At 47.5% G+C, this 25,244-nt stretch overlaps 1 protein-coding gene across 1 annotated transcript in view; it reads left to right on the forward strand.

Annotated features, from left to right (window-relative positions):
* The window catches only part of HNF1B (HNF1 homeobox B), an 87,030-nt gene extending 62,271 nt beyond the window's left edge, over positions 1-24,759 (forward strand). The window contains exons 6-9 of the mRNA XM_015424075.1: positions 10,488-10,620; positions 13,783-13,974; positions 17,842-17,960; positions 24,739-24,759. Coding sequence (XP_015279561.1) covers positions 10,488-10,620; positions 13,783-13,974; positions 17,842-17,960; positions 24,739-24,759 — 465 coding nt within the window. The remainder of the gene's footprint in view (positions 1-10,487; positions 10,621-13,782; positions 13,975-17,841; positions 17,961-24,738) is intronic.
* Positions 24,760-25,244: the final 485 nt, after the last annotated feature.

Raw genomic sequence — 25,244 nt, forward strand, 5'->3', positions numbered from 1 at the left:
CCCCCCCCCCTCACAAGGCCCATATTAAACAATGAAGCATTTGTGAGGTTGGGAAAGGAAAAATCTCAGCCACACGCAGGCCAAGCCAGTGATCTGTACAAGCCAGCAGGTAGAAGGCCAGGGCTTTGAAACCCACCAATAAATGTGACACAGAGCCATTTTCGGCTTATTGATTGAATGCCTCCAAAAGTGGGACACTGTGTAGATAGCTGTTTGCTCTTCCCTGACAATAGCATTCCCGCTGATTTATTTATTTATTTTGAGAAACTCTCCTATCCATTTCCACCCTTTTTAAATTTCATTTAGGGGTCAGCTTCTTTTCAAGCAAGTGTCCATATTGCCTACCAAGTTATAGAAACCACAGGCGGAATTCAGGAAATATTTCTTTCAAGGCAGGAGTCCCAGGGCACCTTAAACACTAACAAATTCATTACAGTATAAGCTTTAATGCATTAGAGCTCACTTCTTCAGTTGCTATGAAGAGGAAAAAAATCCACATTTTATAAGGAAAATTACAGAATGGGAATAGGGAGGAGCTGGGGTCAGAAAAAGGCTTGGTGTGAATCCCATCAAAAGTATTTCAGGTGTGATTCTTTGTGTAAGACACTAGACCAGTGTAAGTGACTCTTCATAGCATCTGAAGAAGTGAACTCTGACTCACAAAAGCTCATTTTTGGAATACGTGTTAGACTACTGTAGTAGAATAAAACAGAAGTCTATTGGCACCTAACAAAATTTATTCCAACATAGGCGTTCATGAGCTAGAGTTTACTTTATCAAAGAACATTGGACAAGGTTGTGTCTTGCTGCATCCCCCACCCCTCGGCTCACAAAAACATATGCAGGAATAATTGTTGTTAGTTTTTGAGGACTGGAATTCTGTCAAACTTTGCTGCCACAGACCGATGTGGCTACCAATGTTCCCTCTAAGCTGTGGAGTCTTGTGAGCAAAAATTCTACTTTGTGAGTTACTGGCTACTGCACAAATTAGTTTGCTCTGGAGCCATCTTTCCTGAGCTAAGGCAAAAATGTGTGAGCCGGAGGCTAAAAAACTGTGAGCTAGCTCACACTAACTCAGCTTAGAGGGAACACTGGTGGCAGGCTACCCCTCTGGATTTATTATTTTTTTTAAACTATCTGAAAGTTCCAGGGCAAACCAAGGCAATCAAATAACAAAAACATATTTTATTCCAGTTCATCTTTTGGGCCTGGCTCCTCCTGTGTCCTTTTAATGAAAATATGTACTGGCTACTGCCTGAAAGCAGTTTGCATATTGCTGAACTGCGGTGGTACGAAACTGCTTGGTTAGTAGTGGCAGCATGAAACGTCATCAAGAAAGTATCCTGCTGCAAAAAATTCAGTGAGGCACAACAGTAGCCTCCTTTGAACTCTACAAATATCTACCTTCAGGTTCATATTATTGTCATCTCTGTAATGCCTTTCACACCAGAGGCTACCTTGCTGAAAGGAAAAGCAGTGCAGTATTGATGGAGCTATCTTGGAGTGAAGTCAGATACATAAAAAGATTGCTCACTGCAGATGTCCTCTTAATGGGCCAAGCACAGGAACACACACAAAGCTGCAATATAGTGAGTGTGATCCCTGGTCTATCAAGGTCAGTATTGTTCACTCTGACTGGCAGTAGCTCTCCAGTGTAAAACTACTCTGGGAATCAGGGCATGAGCTTTATTTATAATTTATTTAAGAAATGTTCATGCCGCTTCTCCAGGGTCCTGCTTGAGGTGGCTTGTAAGTAAAAACCATACCATAAAACCAGCATAAAATCAACAAAACAAGCTGTTAAAACAGCATAAAATCCCTCTTGAAACAGACCTCAGAACAGAAGCAGACCATAAGACATCTAAGAAGATTTTTAAAAACCTTAGTTAAAAGCCTGAATGAAAAGAAATGTTTCGGCCTGGCACCTAAAGTGCCTCCTTGACGTCACATCAGAAGTGACGTCAGTCCTCTCTTTTTTTATGTATATAGTAGATTTATTGGGTTTTTAGACATATAAGCCTGTATCATATACACACCAACAAGAACATCAACAATACTACATACAAAAAAACCCCTAAGATAACAATTTTCCATTTCAACAACACAGATTAATAGAAAACCTAGACAAGAAGTAATTATTTTGTTCTGTTCCACTTTTAGTTCAGTTCTGTGTTGAGTAACTACTTCCATCTCAATTTCCTTTGAAATTTAAATACTACATTCTCAAGATTTGGCTGTCAGCTCATATTAGTAATATATGATATTCATATACACTGTTTATAGTCATCTTCCAGTAGCCTGTCCATTCTTTGCTCTTAGTATAGGTACAGGGTTTAATATTATTTTTAAAAAAATTTAAAGTTTTATCAAATTTAATTAGAACTTAATTACACCATCATAACACAATACACCAACCAAACACTCAACCAATTATTCATCCCAATTCTAACCTCTCCTATTATATTAACAATTGCTCCACTAATCTATCATTTCATTGCTCTTAATTTTTGGATTCAAATTATCACTCAAAATCACATTAGACTATTATTATAATCAATTGCCATTTAACTATAGTATTCCAACCTGATTAAACATAATTAAACATCTTTAAGATAATTAAGCATCCCTATTATTACAGAAAAAGGCTTGGTGTGAATCCCATCAAAAGTATTTCAGGTGTGATTCTTTGTGTAAGAGACTAGACCAGTGTAAGTGACTCTTCATAGCATCTGAAGAAGTGAACTCTGACTCACAAAAGCTCATTTTTGGAATACGTGTTAGACTACTGTAGTAGAATAAAACAGAAGTCTATTGGCACCTAACAAAATTTATTCCAACATCGGCGTTCATGAGCTAGAGTTTACTTTATCAAAGAACATTGGACAAGGTTGTGTCTTGCTGCATCCCCCACCCCTCGGCTCACAAAAACATATGCAGGAATAATTGTTGTTAGTTTTTGAGGACTGGAATTCTGTCAAACTTTGCTGCCACAGACCGATCTGGTTACCAATGTTCCCTCTAAGCTGTGGAGTCTTGTGAGCAAAAATTCTACTTTGTGAGTTACTGGCTACTGCACAAATTAGTTTGCTCTGGAGCCATCTTTCCTGAGCTAAGGCAAAAATGTGTGAGCCGGAGGCTAAAAAACTGTGAGCTAGCTCACACTAACTCAGCTTAGAGGGAACACTGGTGGCAGGCTACCCCTCTGGATTTATTATTTTTTTTAAACTATCTGAAAGTTCCAGGGCAAACCAAGGCAATCAAATAACAAAAACATATTTTATTCCAGTTCATCTTTTGGGCCTGGCTCCTCCTCTGTCCTTTTAATGAAAATATATACTGGCTACTGCCTGAAAGCAGTTTGCATATTGCTGAACTGCGGTGGTACGAAACTGCTTGGTTAGTAGTGGCAGCATGAAACATCATCAAGAAAGTATCCTGTTGCAAAAAATTCAGTGAGGCACAACAGTAGCCTCCTTTGAACTCTACAAATATCTACCTTCAGGTTCATATTATTGTCATCTCTGTAATGCCTTTCACACCAGAGGCTACCTTGCTGAAAGGAAAAGCAGTGCAGTATTGATGGAGCTATCTTGGAGTGAAGTCAGATACATAAAAAGATTGCTCACTGCAGATGTCCTCTTAATGGGCCAAGCACAGGAACACACACAAAGCTGCAATATAGTGAGTGTGATCCCTGGTCTATCAAGGTCAGTATTGTTCACTCTGACTGGCAGTAGCTCTCCAGTGTAAAACTACTCTGGGAATCAGGGCATGAGCTTTATTTATAATTTATTTAAGAAATGTTCATGCCGCTTCTCCAGGGTCCTGCTTGAGGTGGCTTGTAAGCAGGGCTCTAGTCGGGGGGGAGCTCTCAGGTACGGAGCTCCGGAAGAGAACCTCTAGGGGGCGGGGCGGTCACGTGGTGAAGCCCCGCCCCCTTCTTTACCCCGCCCTCTGCTTCGATCCTCATTCCGTTTGGGAATGAGGATGAAGCAGGAGGGTAAGTAGCCGGGCCTTCTGACACACTTCCGGTGATGTCAGGGGGTGTGGCCTTCTGTCACTTCCGGTGATGTCAGGGGGCGTGGCATATGCAAATAAGTTATGCTAATGAGTTATGCTAATGAGCTCCGGCAGCTCTTTTTCTACAACAAGACCCCTGCTTGTAAGTAAAAACCATACCATAAAACCAGCATAAAATCAACAAAACAAGCTGTTAAAACAGCATAAAATCCCTCTTGAAACAGACCTCAGAACAGAAGCAGACCATAAGACATCTAAGAAGATTTTTAAAAACCTTAGTTAAAAGCCTGAATGAAAAGAAATGTTTCGGCCTGGCACCTAAAGTGCCTCCTTGACGTCACATCAGAAGTGACGTCAGTCCTCTCTTTTTTTATGTATATAGTAGATTTATTGGGTTTTTAGACATATAAGCCTGTATCATATACACACCAACAAGAACATCAACAATACTACATACAAAAAACCCCCTAAGATAACAATTTTCCATTTCAACAACACAGATTAATAGAAAACCTAGACAAGAAGTAATTATTTTGTTCTGTTCCACTTTTAGTTCAGTTCTGTGTTGAGTAACTACTTCCATCTCAATTTCCTTTGAAATTTAAATACTACATTCTCAAGATTTGGCTGTCAGCTCATATTAGTAATATATGATATTCATATACACTGTTTATAGTCATCTTCCAGTAGCCTGTCCATTCTTTGCTCTTAGTATAGGTACAGGGTTTAATATTATTTTTAAAAAAATTTAAAGTTTTATCAAATTTAATTAGAACTTAATTACACCATCATAACACAATACACCAACCAAACACTCAACCAATTATTCATCCCAATTCTAACCTAATCAACCTCTTAAATTCCTTCAGATTCCAAAGTCAGCATTCTAAATAGCCAACAAGCTTTCAGCCAGCCATTGTCCTCTCAAAGAATTGCTGGAAACCCTATGGTTTTACCATGGAGCTTCTGGCTATTCCTAAAGAGGTGTGGTCTTACTGCTGGGTGTTCATGGGCATATCATCCCGCTGTCATTGATGGCTGCCCCGCAGGTTCTTCTAGCAACCCTATACCTTATAAAAGTTAGACCGTAGTTCAGTCTACCTTAGAACTGGTGGTCCTCTTACTGCCATATTCTGTACCAAGTGTAGTTTCAGGACACAGACTGAGAAATACCAGGGAGAAAGTTTGCTCATGCCTGGAAAAGCTATCCTTGTCAAATGTCTGCTTGTCACAGAAACTTCTTCTAAGAGCATAGAACCTCTCTATGGGAAAAACAAACCCGTTTTGGAGACCTAAGAATTACCGTGTTGGCTGTTCAGTACAAATACAATGTGGGTTCTGCGTTAAGGAGGCCAAAGACATACCTTTTTAGTATCTGTTTCCTCACAACACTGAGGGAAAATAAGAATTTGCCTTGGAATTATGCCAGTGTTTTATTTCCAGGCAGTTTTCTGGGCATGTAGTCCCTTTTTTTATGACTCTGCACTCGGGCAATAATTCTGGAAGGCAATTTGGAAGGCTTTGTTTGTTGTTGTGGGGTTGAATTCTTTCTCGGTCAGGTGACTCAGCAGTTCCCTCCCCCGCCCTTATTAATTCATATTTCCCAGCCCTAATTGCTTTTCTCAGATGTGCTGGTGCGTTACATGGTTTTTGTAAAACGGTTGTTTATGTTTCGTATGCGTGCCTGGCTGAGGCGAATGGGCCTTGAGGAATGCTGCCTTCCTCCGGGATAAGAGTGGAAGGAGTTGCATTATGCTTCAAAGAAAGTCCCTTAAAAAAACCTTATTGTCAGATAAGGCCAAAGGTGGGAAGATTTAATCTATATTAGAGTTTCCTAGCTGTGTTCTTGGGGAGTCCTGGTGGTGCCTCAGGAACTCATCAGCACGTCCTCACCGAGAAGCTCGGTGTCGGGAAACAAAAGGGTCCCAAGAAAGATAGCTTGTTCACCTCTGCAGATTTTTTCTTAAGTGTGTAACCAAAGGTGGGGTTGGCATCAGTGTGGTGCAGTGGTTATTGGAAGAGAGCCAGGTTCAGATCCCCACTCTGCCACGGAAGCTCGCTGGGTGACCTGCTGGCAGTCACACTCCCTCAGCCCCACCTACCTTGTTTGGAAGAGGAAAAATGGAGGGGAGGAGAAAAACACAAGCCACTTTGGGTCCCAATTGGGGAGAAAAGTGGGGTATAAACAAACAAACAAATAAATTAAGGGTTAGCGTGTTCCAAGTACTGGACCTAGACTCCAGGTGGTGGCTGGAGATCTGCTGTTACTACTGATCTCCAGCTGACAGAGATCAGTTCGCCTGGAGAAAATAGCGGCTTTGGAAGTTGGACTTTGTGGCATTAGGCCCCCAACCCCGCCCTCCTCAGGCTCCACCCCCAAAACCTCCAGGTATTTCCCTACCCAGAGCTGGCAGCCCAAGACACTGGGCCCAAGCTTTGACTGGATACGCTCCAATTTTTCTAGTTTAAGAAGTGCCTGTTAGTAACGGAGGATGTCATGTGAAACAGAATGTCCGCCTTCTCCAAGTGGGCCGCCAGCTCTGGGTTAGGAAATACCTGAAGCTTTGGGGGTGGAGCCTGGAGAGGGCGGGGTTTCAGGAGGGGAGGGACTTCAATGGAGTATGATGCCATGGAGTCCGCTAGAGATCTCTAGGTACTACCGGTTGGTTGGCACCTCTCCTTTGAACACATCCTCCTAATGGCCAGTAGTAGTTTTTATGGGCCTTTGGAAACATGTCCAGGAAGTTCCCAACCCAGAGTTGGCAGATTCACAATGTGCTGCAGGGTCCTCTGGTCCAACAGAGTGGGTGGGTGGGTGGCTGGCTGGCTGTGGTGCCTGGAGAATAGGGTTGCCAACCTCCAGGTGTTGGCTGGAGATCAGTTCATCTGGAGAACATGGCTGCTTTGGAACTATAGTCCACCCTCCAATCCAAACTTTCTGGACATTTGAGGGTGAAGTCTGGGGAAGGTGGCATTTGGGGCAGGGAGAGACCTCAGAACTGTTGTAATTCTGGGAGATCTTCAGGCCTCACCATAACCACAGTGGGAAATAAAAAGGAAAAGACTATGGCAAAAACGGGGGAGGGGAACTGCCCAGAATTAAGGGGCAGACAGGCCTTGCAATGGAGGGACCCACAGACACCAAAGGCCCGTAAAAACTACTACCGGCCATTAGGAGGATGTGTTCAAAGTAGGGGTGCCAACCACCAGGTGGTACCTGGAGATCCCCCAGGATTACCACTGATTTCCAGATCACGGAGATCCGTTCTCCTGGAGGAAATGGAGGCCTCAGAGACTGGTCTCTATCCCTGCTGATCTCCTCCTTCCCAAACTCTGCCTCCCCAGGCTCTGTCCCCAGATGTCCAGGAATTTCCCAACCTGGAGCTGGCAACAACCCCAGTTCACAGACAATACGTTTAAGAACTTTTAAACTTTTTCAGGCTGAAAAGTTTAAGAGGCATGTTTTCCAGAGTTACGTCTCGTTTCCCATCAATGGCAGTTAATGGCACGGCATGGTACAGGGTGGGGTGGGGAGGTGGGAGGCAAGTTCTTTTGGGCTATCTGGTCTTTTTGTTCTTAGTTCTACAACAGCCTAGGATTGCCAGACTTCATGTGGGTTACTGAAACCAGAAACACTAAACTCCAAAAGTGGGCTGCCCCTAAAAAACTCTCCACTACTGGAAAAAGAATCATATATAGTAAGAGTATAAATGTTCCACCAATGAAAATTCACAAATAGTAACTCTACTGAAAATAGTACAACACTACAGTCAAGTACAAAAAGCTGTGCAAATGAACTCACAGAATTTACAAAAACACAGTTGCCAAATGAACAAATAGGATGTATTCAAGCAAAATCTAACTATACAATAGCTGAAGCATCCTATAAAAATAGGAACTACAACAATCAGAGATTACAAAATATTGTGTACAGTATAACAGCGAATAACAGCGATACAAGGTCCCAGTATAGTTTCCTTGTTTCCATTAGAATTCTTCTTCAGTCGCTATGAAACCTTCATGTGGGGCAGAATTACATAACTGATTTCCAGAGAACATAGATCAGTTTCCCTGGAGAATATGGCTGCTTTGGAGGGTGGACTGTATAGCGTTACACCCCACTGCAGTCCCTCTCCTACCTAAGCCCTGCCTTTCCCAGGGTCCACCCCCAAATCTCTAGGGATTTCCCAACCCAGATATGGGAACACTAGCTGTAATTATCCACCAGGCCCTCCCCCCCAGCTGCCAATCAGCTGGCCGGTAGGGGGACTTACCAGCAGAAAGAAGAAGGCCTAGGCCACATTGCCCATTTGCATAGGAAGTGACATCATCACACCAGCAACAAAAACTCTATGGTAGAAGCTGGTTTTAACATAGAGTTTTTGACCAAATACCAGATTGTCACCTGGAAGTCACTGGCATGATGACATCACTTCCTGTGTGATACTGGAGACATCGCCTAGGCTTACTTCTTTCTACTGGTAAAGTCCCCCCATCCCCCACCAGTTGCCAGGAGGGACCCGGCAACCCTCCTACAATGCCACAGTGCCCACCCTCCAAAACAACCATTTTCCCCCCAGGGGAGCTGATCTCTGTGGTCTGAAGATGAGTGGTAATCCCAGGAGATCTTCAGGCCCACCTGGAGGTTGGCAACCCTGTCGTGGACACTGTGAAAACCATTCCCTTAAAAATGCATTTGTTTGGATGGTATAAAAATATGTAATCCAACCCGAACATCCCTGATTAAATAAATTTTAATTATTTAATTATACCCTCCCCACAAAAGCAAGCTCAGGGCGGCTTACACAGCTTGGTACATAAATAACAATTAAAATCCACATAAAACCACCAAACTAGCGGTTTGGTTTCTTCGCCTCTTCTGGCCAGGCCCCGGGAGGATTGCGCCCAGAGACACTTAGGCCCATTTCTCCTTCTTCCGCTGGGCCCTGCCAGCCCTCAGTGACAGAAGAGCGAGACTATTCCAGAAATTCATCTTGTGGGGTTATTTTCTTTGGCTTAGCTTGACTGGTTCCCGTTACACTGGCTGGTTTTTATGGTCTCCCCTGCCTTGGAGATGCATATTTTCTCTGAGGCAGCCTGGCCTTCTGTCCCGGAAGTCATTCCTGGTTCCTTCTGCTCAAGTCCTTTACGCTTAGGTCTCTGGGTAGCAGGGCGATGTTGCCTGAAACGAGACAGTGAAGCCCCTTTGCAGGGTTCTTCTTTCTCAGGTGAAAGTTCTGTAGATGTTTTGAAGGGAGTTAAAAGGATTCTGATTAGTGGGATCTGTTCAGACAAAATATCTCTGGAAACAGTTCCACTGGGGTAATTATGTTAAATCTGTTGTCGCAAAAATAAACAGGAATTGAGTGGCACCTTGAAGATTTTTTCTTCTGGCAAGCTTTCATGGGCGAGAGCCAATTTCATCATATACCTAGAGTCTAGCAGGTGATTGCTGGGCAGACATACAAGCGACTATGAACCAAAGCCCCGAGCTGGATGGTCCAGGCTAGGCCAATCTGGTCAGATCTTGGGAGCTAAGTGGGGCAATGGTTGCCAGACCCCCAGTTGAGGCGAGGGTTCCCCTGATTTTGGGGGCTCCAATCCGCTGCTGGCCACCTGGCCGGCAGGGGAAGCCCCACCCCCAAACAGCCCCCTCCTGCGTTGACATTGTCATTGCAATGACGTCACCCGGAAGTGACGTCATCACACTGGGCACGTCACATGCTGATGCTCTATCATATAGGCCGAAACTCTATGGTTACCATAGAGCTTTTGGCCAAAATGCTAGAGCATCAACGTGCTACGTACCCGGCATGATTACTTCACTTCTCGGGGACATAATTGTGGCGTGTGCACAAAGCACGCACACAAGAAGACCCCAGGACGGACCGAGCCCCCCAATAAAAGCCAGGTAAGACCTGGCGACCCTAGGGTTGGCCCTGTTTAGTACTTGGATGAGAGACGTCCGAGGAAGTCCAGGGTTGCTATGCAGAGGCAGGCAGTGGCAAACCACCTCTGATCGTCTCGTGCCTTGAAATCCCCATGGGGTTGCCATAAGTTGTCTGTGACTTGACGGCACTTTCTACCTCCATGACCACCACCATGAACCAAAACCCACTGTGTGGCAAAAGGGCTGCTAACTCCAGGTTGGGAAAGGCCTGGAGATTTTGGAGATAGAGCCTGTGGGTGGTGGGGCTTGGGGAGGGGGAGGCCCTTACCCAGGCATAGTGCCATAGACCCTGTCTTCCAAAGCAGCCGTATTCTCTAGGGGAACGGATCTCTGTCACTGGAAGATCACTTGTAATTCTAGGAGATCTCCAGGCCCCATCTGGAGGTTGGGAACCCTATTGGCGAATGAAATTTTGAATGACATGCCTCGAAAAGATACTCCATTTTTCTTTCCGGACGCTGTTTTATCGCTTGCCTGTGCTCCGGTACTGAATTATCCCTTCTTGTTCCCTTGACAGATCACGGTGTCTGGTGGCGGGCTGCCCCCGGTCAGTACTCTCACCAGTATCCACAGCTTTTCCCATCACAACCAGCAACCATCCCAGAACCTCATCATGACGCCGTTATCCGGAGTCATGGCTATCACACCGAGTAAGTGCTTTTCTCTTGTTGTCCCGGCTCTGGGGTTTAGGGTGGAGGTCAGCAACGGAAGCCTCCTGGGACAATTAGTGCCTTCATCCACCTGGGTTTGCCAACCTCCAGGTGGGAGGTTGGAGGGTGAATTCTACGGACCATGCTGAGGTCTCAACTGATCGCTAGACTACAGCAATCACTTCCCCTGGATAAAACAGCTGACTTGAAGGGTGAATTCTACGGACCATGCTGAGGTCCCCCTTCCTCAAACCCTGCCCTCTCCAGGTTCCACCCCCCAAAAGAAATCTCCAGGCACTTCCCAGCCCAGAGCTGGCAACCACATGACCCACCCTCTTCCAGGGTGGATGAAGGGTTGTGGTGCAGAGGGAGGCAATGGCAAACCACCTCTGAACAACATCTCTTGCCCCGGGGTCACCATAAGTCGGCTTGATGGCCAAAAGGGGGAGGGCCGGGAATGTTCTGGGCACTTCTGGAATGTTCTGGGCACTTAGGTAAGATACAAAGCAGCAGGAGGCTGCAGTCTTGAAAAAAGTGAGAAGGAAGGGCTCCGTCCTTTCCCCGCAGGCTGGTTTTCTGCTTAAAATTGGTCCCTCCGGCTTGGCCCTCAGGCTGCTTTTCTGTTACAGGGTGGGGGCGAAGATGCCGGGAGATTCCCCCCCCCACACACACACACACCCATTGCTGCCAACCCCTCTCCGGCCTCCAGCCCACTGTTGGCTGTGGCATGCGCTTGTTCCTTCTGGCAAGGGAGTGTTTCCTTCAGACCAGGCCACAGTCAGAGCTGAGAAACATTATGCGGATGCACACAACCGTGCGCACAACCCCGTGTCCTCCTTTTTCCAGTTCAGGTGGCAAATAAAGGCCTTAATATTTCCTCAAGCGCTTAAAATTAAAAGGTGGAAAAGGAGGCCCTGCAGTTTGTTTTTACTGGGGTACCTTTTAGTCAGGTACAGAGGCTGTGTGCCTTGGGAGAGGGGCCAGAAGAGCAATGAATAAAAATTTAAAAAAATAAGGAAATAACAATAAGAAACGACGCTTCTGGAAGGTTTATCTCATGCTGCGACTGGCGAGTTGCGAGTCAAAGGTAACCGGGGTTGACAACTCTGTGTGGGGAAATCCCTGGAGATTTGGGGATGGAGCGTGGGGAGGACGGGCTTGGGGAGGGGCGGGTCTTCGTCAGCAGCATATAATGCCGCAGTGCCCACCCTCCAAAGCAGACATTTCCTTCAGGGACTCTCGTCTCTCTTTGGGATGTTTCCCTGAATTGAACCAGTCCCAGGGGGGCTCTTTTGGCTCCCTGGGGAATCCCCATCTGTTGTGGGATACCCCTGAGTTTCCTCAGGGGGCACCCCCGTGTTCATCTCCAATCAGGAAAGTGCTGTGGGAACCTCTTCTCCAGTGCACCACAGTCCCAGTACGAATCAGGCACGGTGCATGTGGACTCCTGGGGCCGACAACGTCCCCCTGGAACCTGGGGATCTCCCACAATTACAGCTGATCTGCACACTAAAGAGATCCGTTCTCCTGGAGGAAGTGGCTGCTTGGTAGGCCGGCTATGGCATTAAACCCTGCTGAGGCCTCTCTCCTCCCCAAACCCCTCCCTCTAGGGATGCCAGCCTCCAGGTGAGGCCTGGGGATCCCCTGGAATTACAGCTCATATCCCGACCACAGAGAAAAGGGACGCTTTGGAGGGCGGACACTGTGGTATTGCACCCCTCTGAGGTCCCTGCCCTCCCCAGGCTCTGCCACCACATCTCCAGGTGTTTCCCAGCCTGGATCTGGCGGAGTCCTACCCCAGTTTGGTGTCGTGGTGAGGAGCGCGGACTCTAACCTGGGAGAGCCGGGTTAGATTCCCCACTCCTCCACATGCAGCTGCTGGTGTGACCTTGGGTCAGTCACAAGTTCTCTCAGAGCTGTTCTCCCAAGGGCAGTCCTCGAAAGAGCTCTCTCAGCCCCACCCGCCTCACGGGGTGTCTGTTGTGGGGAGGGGAAAAGAGATTGTAAGCCACTCTGAGACTCCAAGTGAAGGGCAGGGTAGAAATCCCATCTCTTGTTTCTTCTTCTTCATCCTCCGGTGGTGGCCGAGGGGACCTAGCAACCCTACCACCTTCCCCCAGCTCCACCCCTAAAATGTCCAGGAATTTCCCAACTGGGAGTTGGCAACCCCAGCTGTGGACACTGAGGAGAACCCGCAACTAAGGTCTGACGGGCATAAAGGGTGGGGACCCCAGACACAACCTGCGTACTCTGTGGTCATGTGTCAATTGGCACTTTCACCTCAGAATCTATCCGAGGGTGGATCAGGGATCTCCCACGTGGTGCCCGTGGGGGGAAAGTGGGGCTCCTGCCCAGCAGGGCTTCTGATTTGCCATCGGAGATCTGATTGGCTGTGCAAATTAAAATAATGTTGTTTTGGTGGCAGCTGCCTCCACAGTAAGGACCTGGGGATCCCGTGGAATTACACCTCCTCCCCAGACTACTGAGATCAGTTCCCCTGGAGAAAACGTGGAGGGTGGAGACTATGGAGTTAGACCCCAGTGAAGTCCCTGCCCCCCCCCCCCGGCTCCATTCCCAAATCTCCAGGAGTTTACCTGGAGCTGGCAACTCTCCCCCCCCCCCCATCCTCAGCCGGTGGCCGGGGGGGATGTGACAACCATACCCCACAGTGTTAGTTTTATTCTTTCTGTCGCTGTTCTTTCCCAGTGTTCTTTTAAAAATTACTCCTCTTGTCCCCTCCACATGGGCTCCCTTTGACTCCTACCCTGACGGCGGCCATTTTGTGGTTGGCTCCAGCCTCCAACTCCCTTGGTGGCCCTTTTGTGGTTGCTCCTCCCTCCACCTTGTGTCAGAATCTCAAAGGTGCCCACTAGCTCCAAAAGGTTGCGAAACCCCACTGTAGGGTTGCGGTCACACGCACCAGTTGAAGCAGCACGGCTTGCCGACGACTGCGGGATGCTTCCCAGATGTTGCTGTCTGATCACTCCCTTTAGATCTGTCAGGCATTCGCACCCAAGTCAGATCTAAAGGCGCATGTGATCGCAGCCTAGGTCAATTATTTCTGTGGAGAGTCTTCGGGGTGCCCTTTGGGGCTTTCGTCTGACCCCCTTGCATGAAGTCTGCTGGTCTCCCAGAGCCCTTCCGCCTTTGTCTCCTCCTCAGGCCTCCACAGTTCCCAAGCGCAGAGCGTCCCCGTCATCAACAGCGTGGCCAGCAGCCTGGCAGCCCTCCAGCCCGTCCAGTTCTCCCAGCAGCTCCACAGCCCACACCAGCAGCCCCTCCTGCAGCAGGCGCCCAGCCCCATGGCGCAGCAGCCCTTCATGGCCACGGTGGCCCAGCTGCAGAACTCACACAGTAAGGATCTTGTCAGGTATTTGCTGAGGGGGAAAGCGGGGCTGAGGCGCTCTGTATGCTGGTGTTTCTGTGTGGGGGGGGTCGCTGGGGAGGGCACAGGCAAGTGCCACATTCTCATATGGGTTGGGTTTTTTTGCAGATCTGTTCATTGGAAATCCTTTGGAGGATTTCCAGAATATCCCAGAATACAATCTGAACATCACTGCCTTGTGGCATGAATATATAACATCAGTGTTTTGTTGTCCAGTGTCCTTTACAGACACTGGAAACCCCCCCCTGTAAAAACAGAGTCTGTTTTCACCCATGAGGGAAACAGTCACTGCGGGGAGGGGGGAATTTGCTTGAGGGAAATGGAATGGTGGGGGGGGGGAACTTAAACCTTCCTTTTGCAGCCAGGACTGCTTTTACCCCTTTTAAAAAACATGAAAATGCATAGATCCATCACAGATCTTTCAGGGCCCGTCTGATTTGGCTTTGACGTATTTAATCTGCTAATGAACCACTTGGATATGTGTTTTGTGGCTAAGTTTAGGGACACATATATTCTCTGTTTCTTTGTTAATCTCTACTAAGGTATCCCCAAAAATTATGTGATTGGAAAAGTTAAATTCTCTAACTTGTATACGTAGTTTTATACAAATCATTCTTTCATTTTTGCTGCTTGGTGTAAATTATTTGGCTTCCTTTTTCTAAGGAAGGACAAGGAGCTTTATAGCCTCTTGAATACTGAAAAGTAGTTGTTGGGAACTACTACTATATGTGATTCTTTAACATCAGAAAAAGGGCCCTGCCTTTAGGAATTTACAATCTCATTTTTGCCACAGAAGACGCAGGCAAGAGACAAAAGTTATAAAACATGATGGCATGCGAATATTGTTCTCTGTGTGTGAGCCAGTGTGGTACCATGCCTGATCTTTGGGTTTTAGCAGGAGACCTGTGTTCATGCTCAGCCACAAAGCTTGTTTGCTTTCCCTGGGGAAATCACTGCCTCTCAGCCTAATGTGTCTTGCAAAGATGTTGTAAGGATAAAATAGGGGGAAAGAGCAAGAGTCCAGTAGCATCTTAGACGTAACAAAATTTGTGGCAGGATATGAGCTTTTGTGAATCACTGTGCAGCAGGACTAGCATTGTGCGGGGCTAGAATTGTCTACACAGACTGGCAGCAGCTCTCAGTTCTTTCCCTGTGCCAGTAGCCTATGATGCCCGGGTGTTTCCCCTCACTTTCACCATGCATGTTCATTGGATTTCTTTGTCATTCTGCATTGATTTCCCTCCCTTCAGCACTCAGTTTGCTTTCTGGTCGCTGTTTCCCCGTGTTTTCTGAGAGCGCTTCTGTGCCGATTTCCCCCTTGTTTCACTTCCAAGCTGAAGCTGCTTCAAAAGTGTACAGGTTCCCTCAGATTTCCCCCCTGCCCTTTTGCTGCCTCTTGAAGGTCACTCCCCCACCCACATCGAGGTCATTCCACCCACTCTGCACCTTCTGCCATCCTCCCCCCTTCATTGGTGCACAAGTCCCATTGATTTCTTTCCCCCTCATTGTTTTACATTTTAAGGTTTTTTTACAAGCGGCATGAGTCTAGTTATATGAGACTATCACTAGTCTTGGCTCACTGAATAAAATTTAAAACGATAAGGGGAAAGTTTAAAAGGAGCTGTGCAAGGTTTACTTCCCTGCTGGTATTGACTTGAAAGGGGGATCGGAGAGGAGGCAAACGGCAGCATCCCCAGTGCAAAAAAAGGGGGGGAGGGGATTTCAGTGTGCATGCAAACAAAATAAAAGGGGGGATCATCAGCATGGAATAAAATTGACATGAGATGTAAAGAGAGATGCTGGGATGTGGAAAATATTTTTCCCTTTAATGCTTTAGTGAACAAAGTTGTTTTGTTTTTTTTTGGGGGGGGGGGGGGCGGCATTTTGACAGTTTCCAGAAGTCTAACATTAAAATGGCGGCTGAACCACATGGACCTTCTGCCAAACTGCCGAACGTAAGGATCACTTGGGATCTATCCATTTGCAGGAAAGAGTACAATTGGCAAAAGAGAGGCTTTAAAAAACTCCCAAGATCACAAGCAGTGTGCAGGATCAAATTAGAGAATCACAAAGAGAAAAGCATGCGAATTTGCAAGGAAGGGCAGTAAATTAGCGTTACTGTGCAGCTGTGCTAGGGCATTGGCAAAAATACCCCATTTTTTCCATTTAGTGGCACAAGACTAAAAAAAACTCTACAGAGCCTCTGCCAGAGGACTCCTCCCACATACAAATTGCAGCCCTATGCAAAGCATGGTGGAGTTACAGCCAACTTTGCACAGGCATGTGCACACACATAAACACATGTTGCCAATGATCAAGGCTTGCAGTGGCACTCTGTACACTCAACATGTTCCCCCATATTATGAGATCATGTGACTCTTTGCCATTATTCACAGTGGCTAATAACACAGCAGAGAATTCCCTAGTGCTTGGCAGTATGGAAAATGGGGCTTTGCAGCTGCTTGTTAGTCTTGTCAGTTTCAGCACTGGGTTTCCCCCCTTTGCATGCCTTCCTTTCTGTTGCCTTTCATTCAAGGAACTAACACTAAAATGCATGCGCAAAACCTGAACCATGAGGATTTAAATGGAAGGTGTTTGCTGGACGCTACTGCGCAGCTATGATCAGGCCATTGTGTAATTTTTTAAAAAACTTTGGATGCCACCTCCCACATGTCACAAGTGATGTTCCGACCCGTATTTAGGAGAGTGCCTTTTAAAAAAATTGTAGCTCCATAATAAATACACCAGAGGAAAAAGAATGGTGCAGCGGGCACAGAATACAAAGTCAAACTTAAAGGCTCACTGCTCGGAAAAATCTGTAGGAAGATGTGCATGTGTAATAGGCCTAAATTTGCCCAGGGGACACATGTTCTAGAATTCCACACTCCCCAGGTTTCAGCACAGCTCTGCAGTAGAGGAAAAACAGGCTGAGCCCAGCCACCCCCGTGCCATTTTCCTGACCCGAAGCGGCCTGGGCACCCACTCTTTGCCCTCCTGGAGAAACGTAGCTTACCCGTACACACAGAACCACCCCAAGAGCAAACTGAAGCTTCCTGGGCCCATTTTGGTTTAGAGAAATGGCACAGGAGAGAACATAAGAACATAAGAGAAGCCAATGCTGGATCAGGCCATTGGCCCATCCAGTCCAACACACTGTATGGAGATGCCAGGGACATAACCTGGGACCTTCTACCAGTGACTCACTGCCCCTCAACAAATAAAACTTACTCAACTCAGCTCGGCAGGTTCATATGAGGCTTCCTTATACTGAGTCAGACCATTGGTCCATCTAGCTCAAAATTGTCAGCTCTGATTGGCTGGAGCTCTGGAGAGTCATGGCAGAGAAGAGCTTTTCCCAGTTTCTGTTGGGTAGCCATGTTGGTCTGAAGCAGTAGAATAAGGTTTGAGTCCACTGGCACCTTTGAGATCAGCAAAGTTTTGTTTTGGGTATAAGCTTTTGTGTGCTTATTTAACTTTGTTGGTCTTAAAGGTGCCACTGGACTCAAACTTTCCCTCCAGTTCCTGCTGCCTCCAGTGTTCCTAACTGTAAATAGCATGGACTGAGCCTGTAAACTTCTACTTTCCAGCATCCGACCATCCTTTTTGTGTTTAATCCTTTTACAGGTAAGGTGGTTCAGAAAGTTGGCACAATCTACATCATCAATAAAGTTGTAAACCACTATTCTCAGGGTGCTCAGTCTAGTTTTGGAATGTATTGAGAGATCTTTTCCTGCAAGGGGGCAGTTTACGGTTTTGTACGTTAAAATGTCTGGTCAGTCTTTTTCCTCCCGCTTCAGAATGATGGGTGTGTTGTTGTTTCCCCCCCCCCCCCACAGTGTATGCACACAAGCAGGAACCCCCCCAGTATTCCCACACATCTCGGTTCCCTTCAGCCATGGTGGTCACGGATACCAGCAGCATCAGTTCCTTAACCAATATGTCTTCCAGTAAACAGGTAAGTGTCAATCAAAAGTTCCACCTGGGAAGCAGAGGCTGGAGACCTGCTGATTAATGTCACATTATGAAGTTGCCCTCCAAAATGATCAACAGCTTTGGGAAACATCGAAGGTTGCCAAATTTCCTGAAGTTAAGCCCCCAAAACGTGGGAGGGAGTGGAACCTGTGAGAGGCTGGGGGGGGGGGCAGCAGATCAAGACATAAGATCCTAATGGTTTCTGGTAGGGGCAGTGTTTACACTGTGCACATTTATTTATTTCTCCTGTTCATATCCTGCCTTCCCTCCAAGAGTAGCATTTCAGCCTCACAACAGCATTGATGAGGCTGAGAGGTGTGATTTGCCCAAGGCCTCCCAATAATCATTGTAGCTGAGCAGGGATTCGGCCCGAGGGTGGAGACAGATGGAAAGGGTGCTCACTGTCACTTCTGGTGGGTGTAACATCAAAAGAGGTGTGACATCAGGTGTAACATCAAAAGAACTCATATTAGAACCAGGAAATAAAGACAGGCATAGTAAGGAACATTATTATTTATCATTATTTATTTATTAATTTCAATTTACATCCCGTCTTGCCGGTGCAGCACTGGCTCAAGGCAGCTTACACCGTTAAAATACAATAGAACCAATAAATACAGCAAAATTCACAATTAAAAGACAGAAGTTGCATCGAAACCCACAGGTGAAGACAGGTGTAATAAAAAAACAAACTCTAGTTGAGATGCTCAACTGTGATGTCAACCACATCTCCCCCCCCCATTTCAGCAACAAGATGACAGGTTGCCAGCCTCCAGGTGGGGCCTGGAGGTCTCCTAGCATTACAACTGATCTCCAGACAACAGAGATCAGTTCCCCTGGAGGGAGGACTCTGTGGCACACTGGGGCCCACAAACCTTCTGACCCTGCCGCAGGCACATTTGGAATCCTGACATGGCACGGTGGGTGCAGCAACAAGACGGGCACCGCAGGAGATGGAGCCGGCCGCAGAAGGATGGCCACAGCTGCCCTTCAGCCACCCAGTGCAGATCCTTGGGCCACGGGGGCAGCTGCCACCAAAGCACCATTTAAAAAAAATCTGCACAGACAATCAAACCTCCAAGAGTCAATCAGCAGCCTTGCTGGGCAAAAGCCCTACCTGCCCCCCCCCCACTTCCTAGAAACACTTGGCAGGCGCCAGGAAAGGTGCCAGCTGGTGTCCTGCTGCCCATGGGCACTCTGTCAGGGACCCCTGCTCTGTGGCACTGCACCCGGCTGAGTTCCCTCTCCTCCCCCAAAGCTCCAGGGATTTCCCAACCCAGAGTTTGCAAGCCCAGGTAACCTGCACTCTCTTCATCAGAATTCAACTCTGAAAAGATACATTTGAACAGAATGCAGTGAGGCCTTTCCCGAAACCGAGCTGTACGGGTAGGGCGGGATATAAATCCCAGAATAAAATAAAATTTAAAAAACCAGCCCTACTTTTTTTGAAAATGTTACATCTTTCATCACCTTAAGCCTCTACGTCAAGCACGTTCTCCTATTTGCCTTGCTGGAAAAACGTATGCATGGCCTCAGTGCCCATAAGGTTCCTCAGCACGGAATCAGCAGCTTCCCAGAGCCATTTCAGGTCGGGGGAATCGGCCAAGGCCTTTGCATGGCTGTCCAAATTGGGCCCCAGCAGGGAATTCCCAGGACACGGCTGTGCAAAGTCCATATAGTGGACACATGAACTTTGCAAACTCTGAACTGGCCCCCAGGGAGTAGGTGTTCAGAAAGACACTTTTCCCTGTGAGTCTGGAGAGCTGCTGCCTTTAGCCAAGAGGAAAGGTGGGGTAGAAATGTTTCAATTATTAATTGATTAATTACTTAATCAACAGTCAGCAGGGCATTAGAAGGGACGATGATCCAATGGAGCAATGCAGTTTCATATGTCCGTATGATTAGTATTGGAAAGGCTGAGACCCGACTCCTGAAACAATGTCTTTCTACATATTATTATATTATTATTATTATCTGAGAGCCAGTTTGGTGTAGTGGTGAAGTGCATGGACTCTAATCTGGGAGAACCGGGATTGATTCCCCACTCCTCCACTTGCAGCTGCTGAATGACCTTGGACAGGCCATAGTTCTGTCAGAGCTGTTCTTGAAAAAGAGCAGTTTCTGTCAGAGCTCTCTCAGCCCCACCTACCTCACAGGGTGTCTGTTGTGGGGAGGGGAAGGGAAAGGAGTTTGTAAGCTGCTCTGAGACTCCCAGTGAAAGGCAAAGTATAAATCCAATCTCCTCTTCTTCTTCACCGTCCATGGACATGGTGCTTTTACAGGGTAACATAAGCAAAAAATGAAAGAAAAAGGACGCTGCCTCGAGGAGCTTACAGTCTTGACAGTGGAAGAGATAACAAAGGGAATGAAGAGGAGGAAGGAAATGGGGCTAGGAAAAGAAAGAGATTCACAGGGTAACAGGGAGATGAATCTGAGGAAGCCTGACATGTACCCGGGATTCATTTCTGCCAGGGCGGATGAGGACGGGGAGGGGTTCGGCTTTGTGGAAAAGAGGCCGTAGCTCAGGGGTTGCTTATGCCCTTTGTATGCAGGCGACCCCAGGCACAGTCCTTGATATCCCCAAGTGCCAGGGTCTCGGGGGCTGGCTGGGGAAGACCTTTCTTTGACTGAGAGCCACCAGCAGTTAGAACAGACAGTGCCAGACTAGATGGACCAATGATCCGCCCTGGCATAAGGCATCTGTGTCCAAAACGGTAGTGGTGGGGTTTTAAGGAAGATGAGGCCACTGGCATATCGGTGGGCTTTTGCCTCAAGAGAGAAGCTCGCCTGGATCCAGAGGATGTAAAGGTCAGGTGAGGATAACTTGGCCTTTGGACCGCCTGACTTAGGGGAGCCTTGGGACGCCGCTGGTGCAAAGTGGGGAGTCCCTGCAAACGTGGCTCAGGCTCTACATGACGGGAAAGCTTTTCCAGATCAGACAAAAGGGCCTCTTTCTTTCTTTTTTTTTAAGCGCAGCTTTGCAGACTGTGGGAACTATGTGGCCTCTATCGATTAGTAGATAATTAGGAGAGAAAACCTTGAACTTGTCAACAGATAAGCGTTGGCATTTTAAAAAAACACATTGGCATGCCAAAAAAAAAGAAGAAGAACGGCAGGGAGGAATTTTTGGAAAAGGACCTCAGATTCTCATGCAGTGATGGTGTTTCCTGGAGTGAGCTGAAAAGCTGTGGAGTCGCCTGTAGGTTCTTGCGGCTGTGATTTGTGTGAGTGTTGGTGTGAGGGAGGCCTCAGGTCCAACCCCTGGCACCTTTGCTTAAAAGGACCAGGGAGGAGTTGATGTGAAAGGCCTCCATCTGGAGACCCTGGAGAGCCACTGCCAGTCCGAGTAGGCAATACTTCCCTTGAGGGACCAAGGGCCTGACTCAGTCGGAGACAGTCACACAGTTGATGTGCCGTTGCTGATTCGTCCAGCCTGGAGAAAAACGTCTGGAGCCCGTCATAAGGGTTTTGAGCCTCCTGAAGGACTGGGTCATAGGGCCATGCCATTCCTCCCCATTGCTGATGACCCTCTGCCAAACCTCTCTCCCTCCACGTTGGAAGCTGAGACTATTTTTTTTCCCCTCAAGGCAATTTGATGCGGTTCTAACCCTGCCTCCAAGACTGCCGGTTTTCCCACCCTTTGTGGAGAGCAGGGAGAAGGGCTAGCTGACCAACCTCCATCACTCAAGCAGCCAGGCGCATCCACACGGCCAGGGAATACCATTTCCTTTGGGGAGGCCCTATCGATCCATCTGCCAGGCGCTCAACCCTAACGTTGCCCTTGATGGATTACTCTTCCTTACCCCCCTCCCGTTGACTTTGATGCTTGCTTGTTGGAACAGGCATTCCCAGAAGCAGGAAATGTTCTCTGAATCAAAGCCTAGCAAGATGCTACTTGCTTGGCCTGATCTGGAGAGGCTGAGGGAACCCTGATTCCTTTGGTGGCAGAGAAAATGTCACCCTACACTGAACCAGAGCCCACTGCGACGATCAGCAGGAGTTGGTCTTTTTGTCATATACCTTAGTTTTATTAATGTATTGGGATTTTACGAGCCAGAGAAACGAAAATAACAGTACAGTAGTAATAATAACAATAAATTATAGGGAGAGATGACAGGGACCTCTTTGAAGAAATTATTTAAAAACTTGGGAGTGTAGCATTATCAACAGTAGGGCCTTTAAATGTAAAGTAGCACTGAACAACAATAGTACCTCTGAGCATGTGTGGGGTGTTTCCCCACCACCACTGAAATTTCACAGCCTCATGTGCACCTATGAGCAACTAGAGAGCACAGCACCTTTCTTTAACCAGCCAGAGTTGTGTTAGTGGCTGGCGGGAAAAGGCGTATCTACACATTACAAAGTCCCCGTGATTGGTTGGGGAGGAACCTCAGACGTGTGACAGGAGGTGTTCTCCTTCCCAGGCACCCAGCGGCTCTCCTCTGCTTGAGGGGGCGGGGCCATGCTGGTCTGCAGTGGAAGAGCTCTCAGGCACAGGCGCCCAGGAGCACCTCAGGGAGCAACAGGATCGTGGCGTCTGAGCTTCCCGAGAGTCACTGCTCCCTTCGCCCAGGTCCCTTTGTGGAACCTGACAAAGGGGGCTTTGACTCTTAAAAGCTTATCCCCCCAAAAAAAAAAAAATTGTCGGCCTCATGGATGTGTCTGGACTTGAATCCAGCTCTTTTCCCCTTACAACCAAAGCAGGCAGGGAAAGCACCTTTAGCCTCTCCCCTCCGCTGTTTTTGCATTTCAAACCACACGGGGGGAACTGCTGTTGGCTCCCTTGCTAAAAGCAATTTCCTTACATGGCCACAGGTAAGTTCCACCTGACGGTTTGCAGATGCCAAACGGACCGAGGGGAGAGTGTACAGCTGCTTTCCCCGGCCTGCTTGGCTCACAAGCTGGAAATAGCTGGTGCACGTGACGTCCACGAGGCGGAAAACTCCCATTGTGCCTCTGATGCAAAGTTTTCCCCCGGTGAACACAAAGGCTTTGTAACGTGCAGATGGAGCCCCAGACTGGGATCTGGGAGACCCGGGTCCAGATCTTTGCTCTGCCACGGAAGCTCCCTGGGAGACCCTGGGCCTGGAGGAAAGACAGGCATCATGGGGGGCCACCCAGTACCATTTCAATCTCCTGCTACCGCGTGTAAGGAGAACCGAGTGTGACTAGGGCTCGGGCTTTGCATGACCAACCAAACTTTGTCAGGATTCTGTGGGATTCAGCTGGGAGTTCACTTGACTGCAAATGGGACTGACTGCATTACAGAAATGCACATTCAAATCACTGCTCAGAAGTGAAGCTCACTAAGGGACCTTTGGTCTGTCGCTTGCTCTCACTCGTTTCCCACAGTGTCCGGTTTCCCCCTGCCTGCTCTTCTGTTCATCCGCAGCTTTCCCTCGTTTCCACAGATGATTTCTCCCTCCCAGGACCAAAAACGCAGTTTGCCCCCTCTTGTGGTGCAGCAGGGGAATTCCCGGAAACAGGGAAGTCTGAGGCTGCGGAGCAACAGGGAACAAACCGCGTTTTTGCGCCTGGGACTGCTAAAACATCTGCGGCAATGAGGGAAAGCAGCAGAGGAATGCAAGGGCAGGCGCGGGGAAACTTGACACTGTGGGAAATGTCTCAGCCTGACTTACCTCACAGGGTTGTTGTGAGGTTAAAATGGGATAAACTTAATTGCCCGCAGCTCCTTGGAGGGAAAGCTGGAATATGTAGGTTATGCTCTGAAGACCCGTGATGCAGCCAAATTGCTAAAGTTAAGAAGATCAAGCCGGTTGGCACCTGGATGGGAAACCTCTTGGGAGCCCCATGTATACTGCCTGATTCCTCGCTACTTGGAACATACCCGTAGACTTCGTGTCATTTTGCATCATGCCAGAGCTGGGTTGAGCTCCATCACTAAAGAAAAGCGGCCTGATGAAGCCCTAAGAAACGGCAGAGCCACCTAGGCATGCCATTGCCGTTCCTTTGGTTCACGCTACAGCTAGTTTTGGGCTCATGCTATCTACTACATGTTTTCTTTTGAGCCGCTGACCACATCATTCTGAAGAGAGACTTGTACTTTAAAGGAAGAGAGAGTTGTACTTTCAAGGACTATTAGGTCACTATTCAACTGGTGCAGTTGTCATTTATGCCTGATGGCAAAACCATTTGTCATGTGTATCATTTTTGGTTCATAAGAACTGTATAAGAAGACAGTGGTCTCAAGTGTGATTTGTACAGCGTGACAGAGTATTCTGGTTATTTGTTTGCAAAACTGCTGAAATTAAGTAGGTCAAGCAGGTTAGCACCTGAATGGGAAACCTCTTGGGAACCCCATGGATACTGCCATGGAATATAAAAGTGTAACAAACTCCCCAGACCCTGCTTCCCAGCCCTCTCATTTCTCCCACTATTGTTGTCTTCCGCCAGCGGGTGAAGCCTTTTCTGTTTCGTTTAGGGTACTCCCAATAACCATCACTGGCTCTCCTCCCTGGTTCTGGTGTTGTTGCTTTATGTGTTTTTATTCCATTTCTTTATCATTTCAAATGTTGTTTTTAGTTGCTCAAGTGTTCTAATGTTTTCAGGTGCGCCACCTTGGGGACCCTGGTCAGGTGGAAAGGCGGCATAAAAATGTTTTAAATAAATAGAAATAAAGTGTCAGGAAATGCTGCCCTTTACATTTTTCAGGCATGGCTACCTTTTCTTCCAAAGTACTGCATTGTAAATGGCTTCTGACTCTCTTTCCACGACTCAACTGCTCTCTACTTTTCCCCCAGTGTCCACTGCAAGCTTGGTGATACTCAGCATCTCCCTTCTTCTGCACGGAGCAACCGGAAATGATTTTTCCAAGACGGCCTGCCATTAACTGACAGTGGAGGCTTGAGGATGGAGATAGCCATAGCAAAGCCGGGATAGAGTGCCCAGCCTCGTCCTAACAAGGAGCCCATTAAACTGAGAAGCAGTGACGGAGTTTAAAATGACAAGGCTTTTCGTGACTTGTAACGGCAGCCGTCCGGATTCAGTTCCGAAAGGATTGGGCAATCCCCCCTCCCTGCAGTATTTTCCAAGACTTTTTCCTACGGACTGGGCAAGAGGGCATTTGTCACTCGCCAAGAGAAAGAAGAAAAAAATGGGTACCAAGAAGGAGCCGGACTAAAACGGACTGGGGAGAGAGAAGTCAGCGCTGTTACTTCAGGTTGGGAAGGCGGAGCCTCCTGTGCTATTGAACTGAGCCAGTGGATTGTAAATACAGAGAAATTCCCTTCCCTCACTCCTGTCCTCC

Source organism: Gekko japonicus, unplaced genomic scaffold (assembly GCF_001447785.1).
Source record: "Gekko japonicus isolate JY-2015 unplaced genomic scaffold, Gekko_japonicus_V1.1 scaffold734, whole genome shotgun sequence".
In the NCBI taxonomy this organism is placed as follows: domain Eukaryota; kingdom Metazoa; phylum Chordata; class Lepidosauria; order Squamata; family Gekkonidae; genus Gekko; species Gekko japonicus.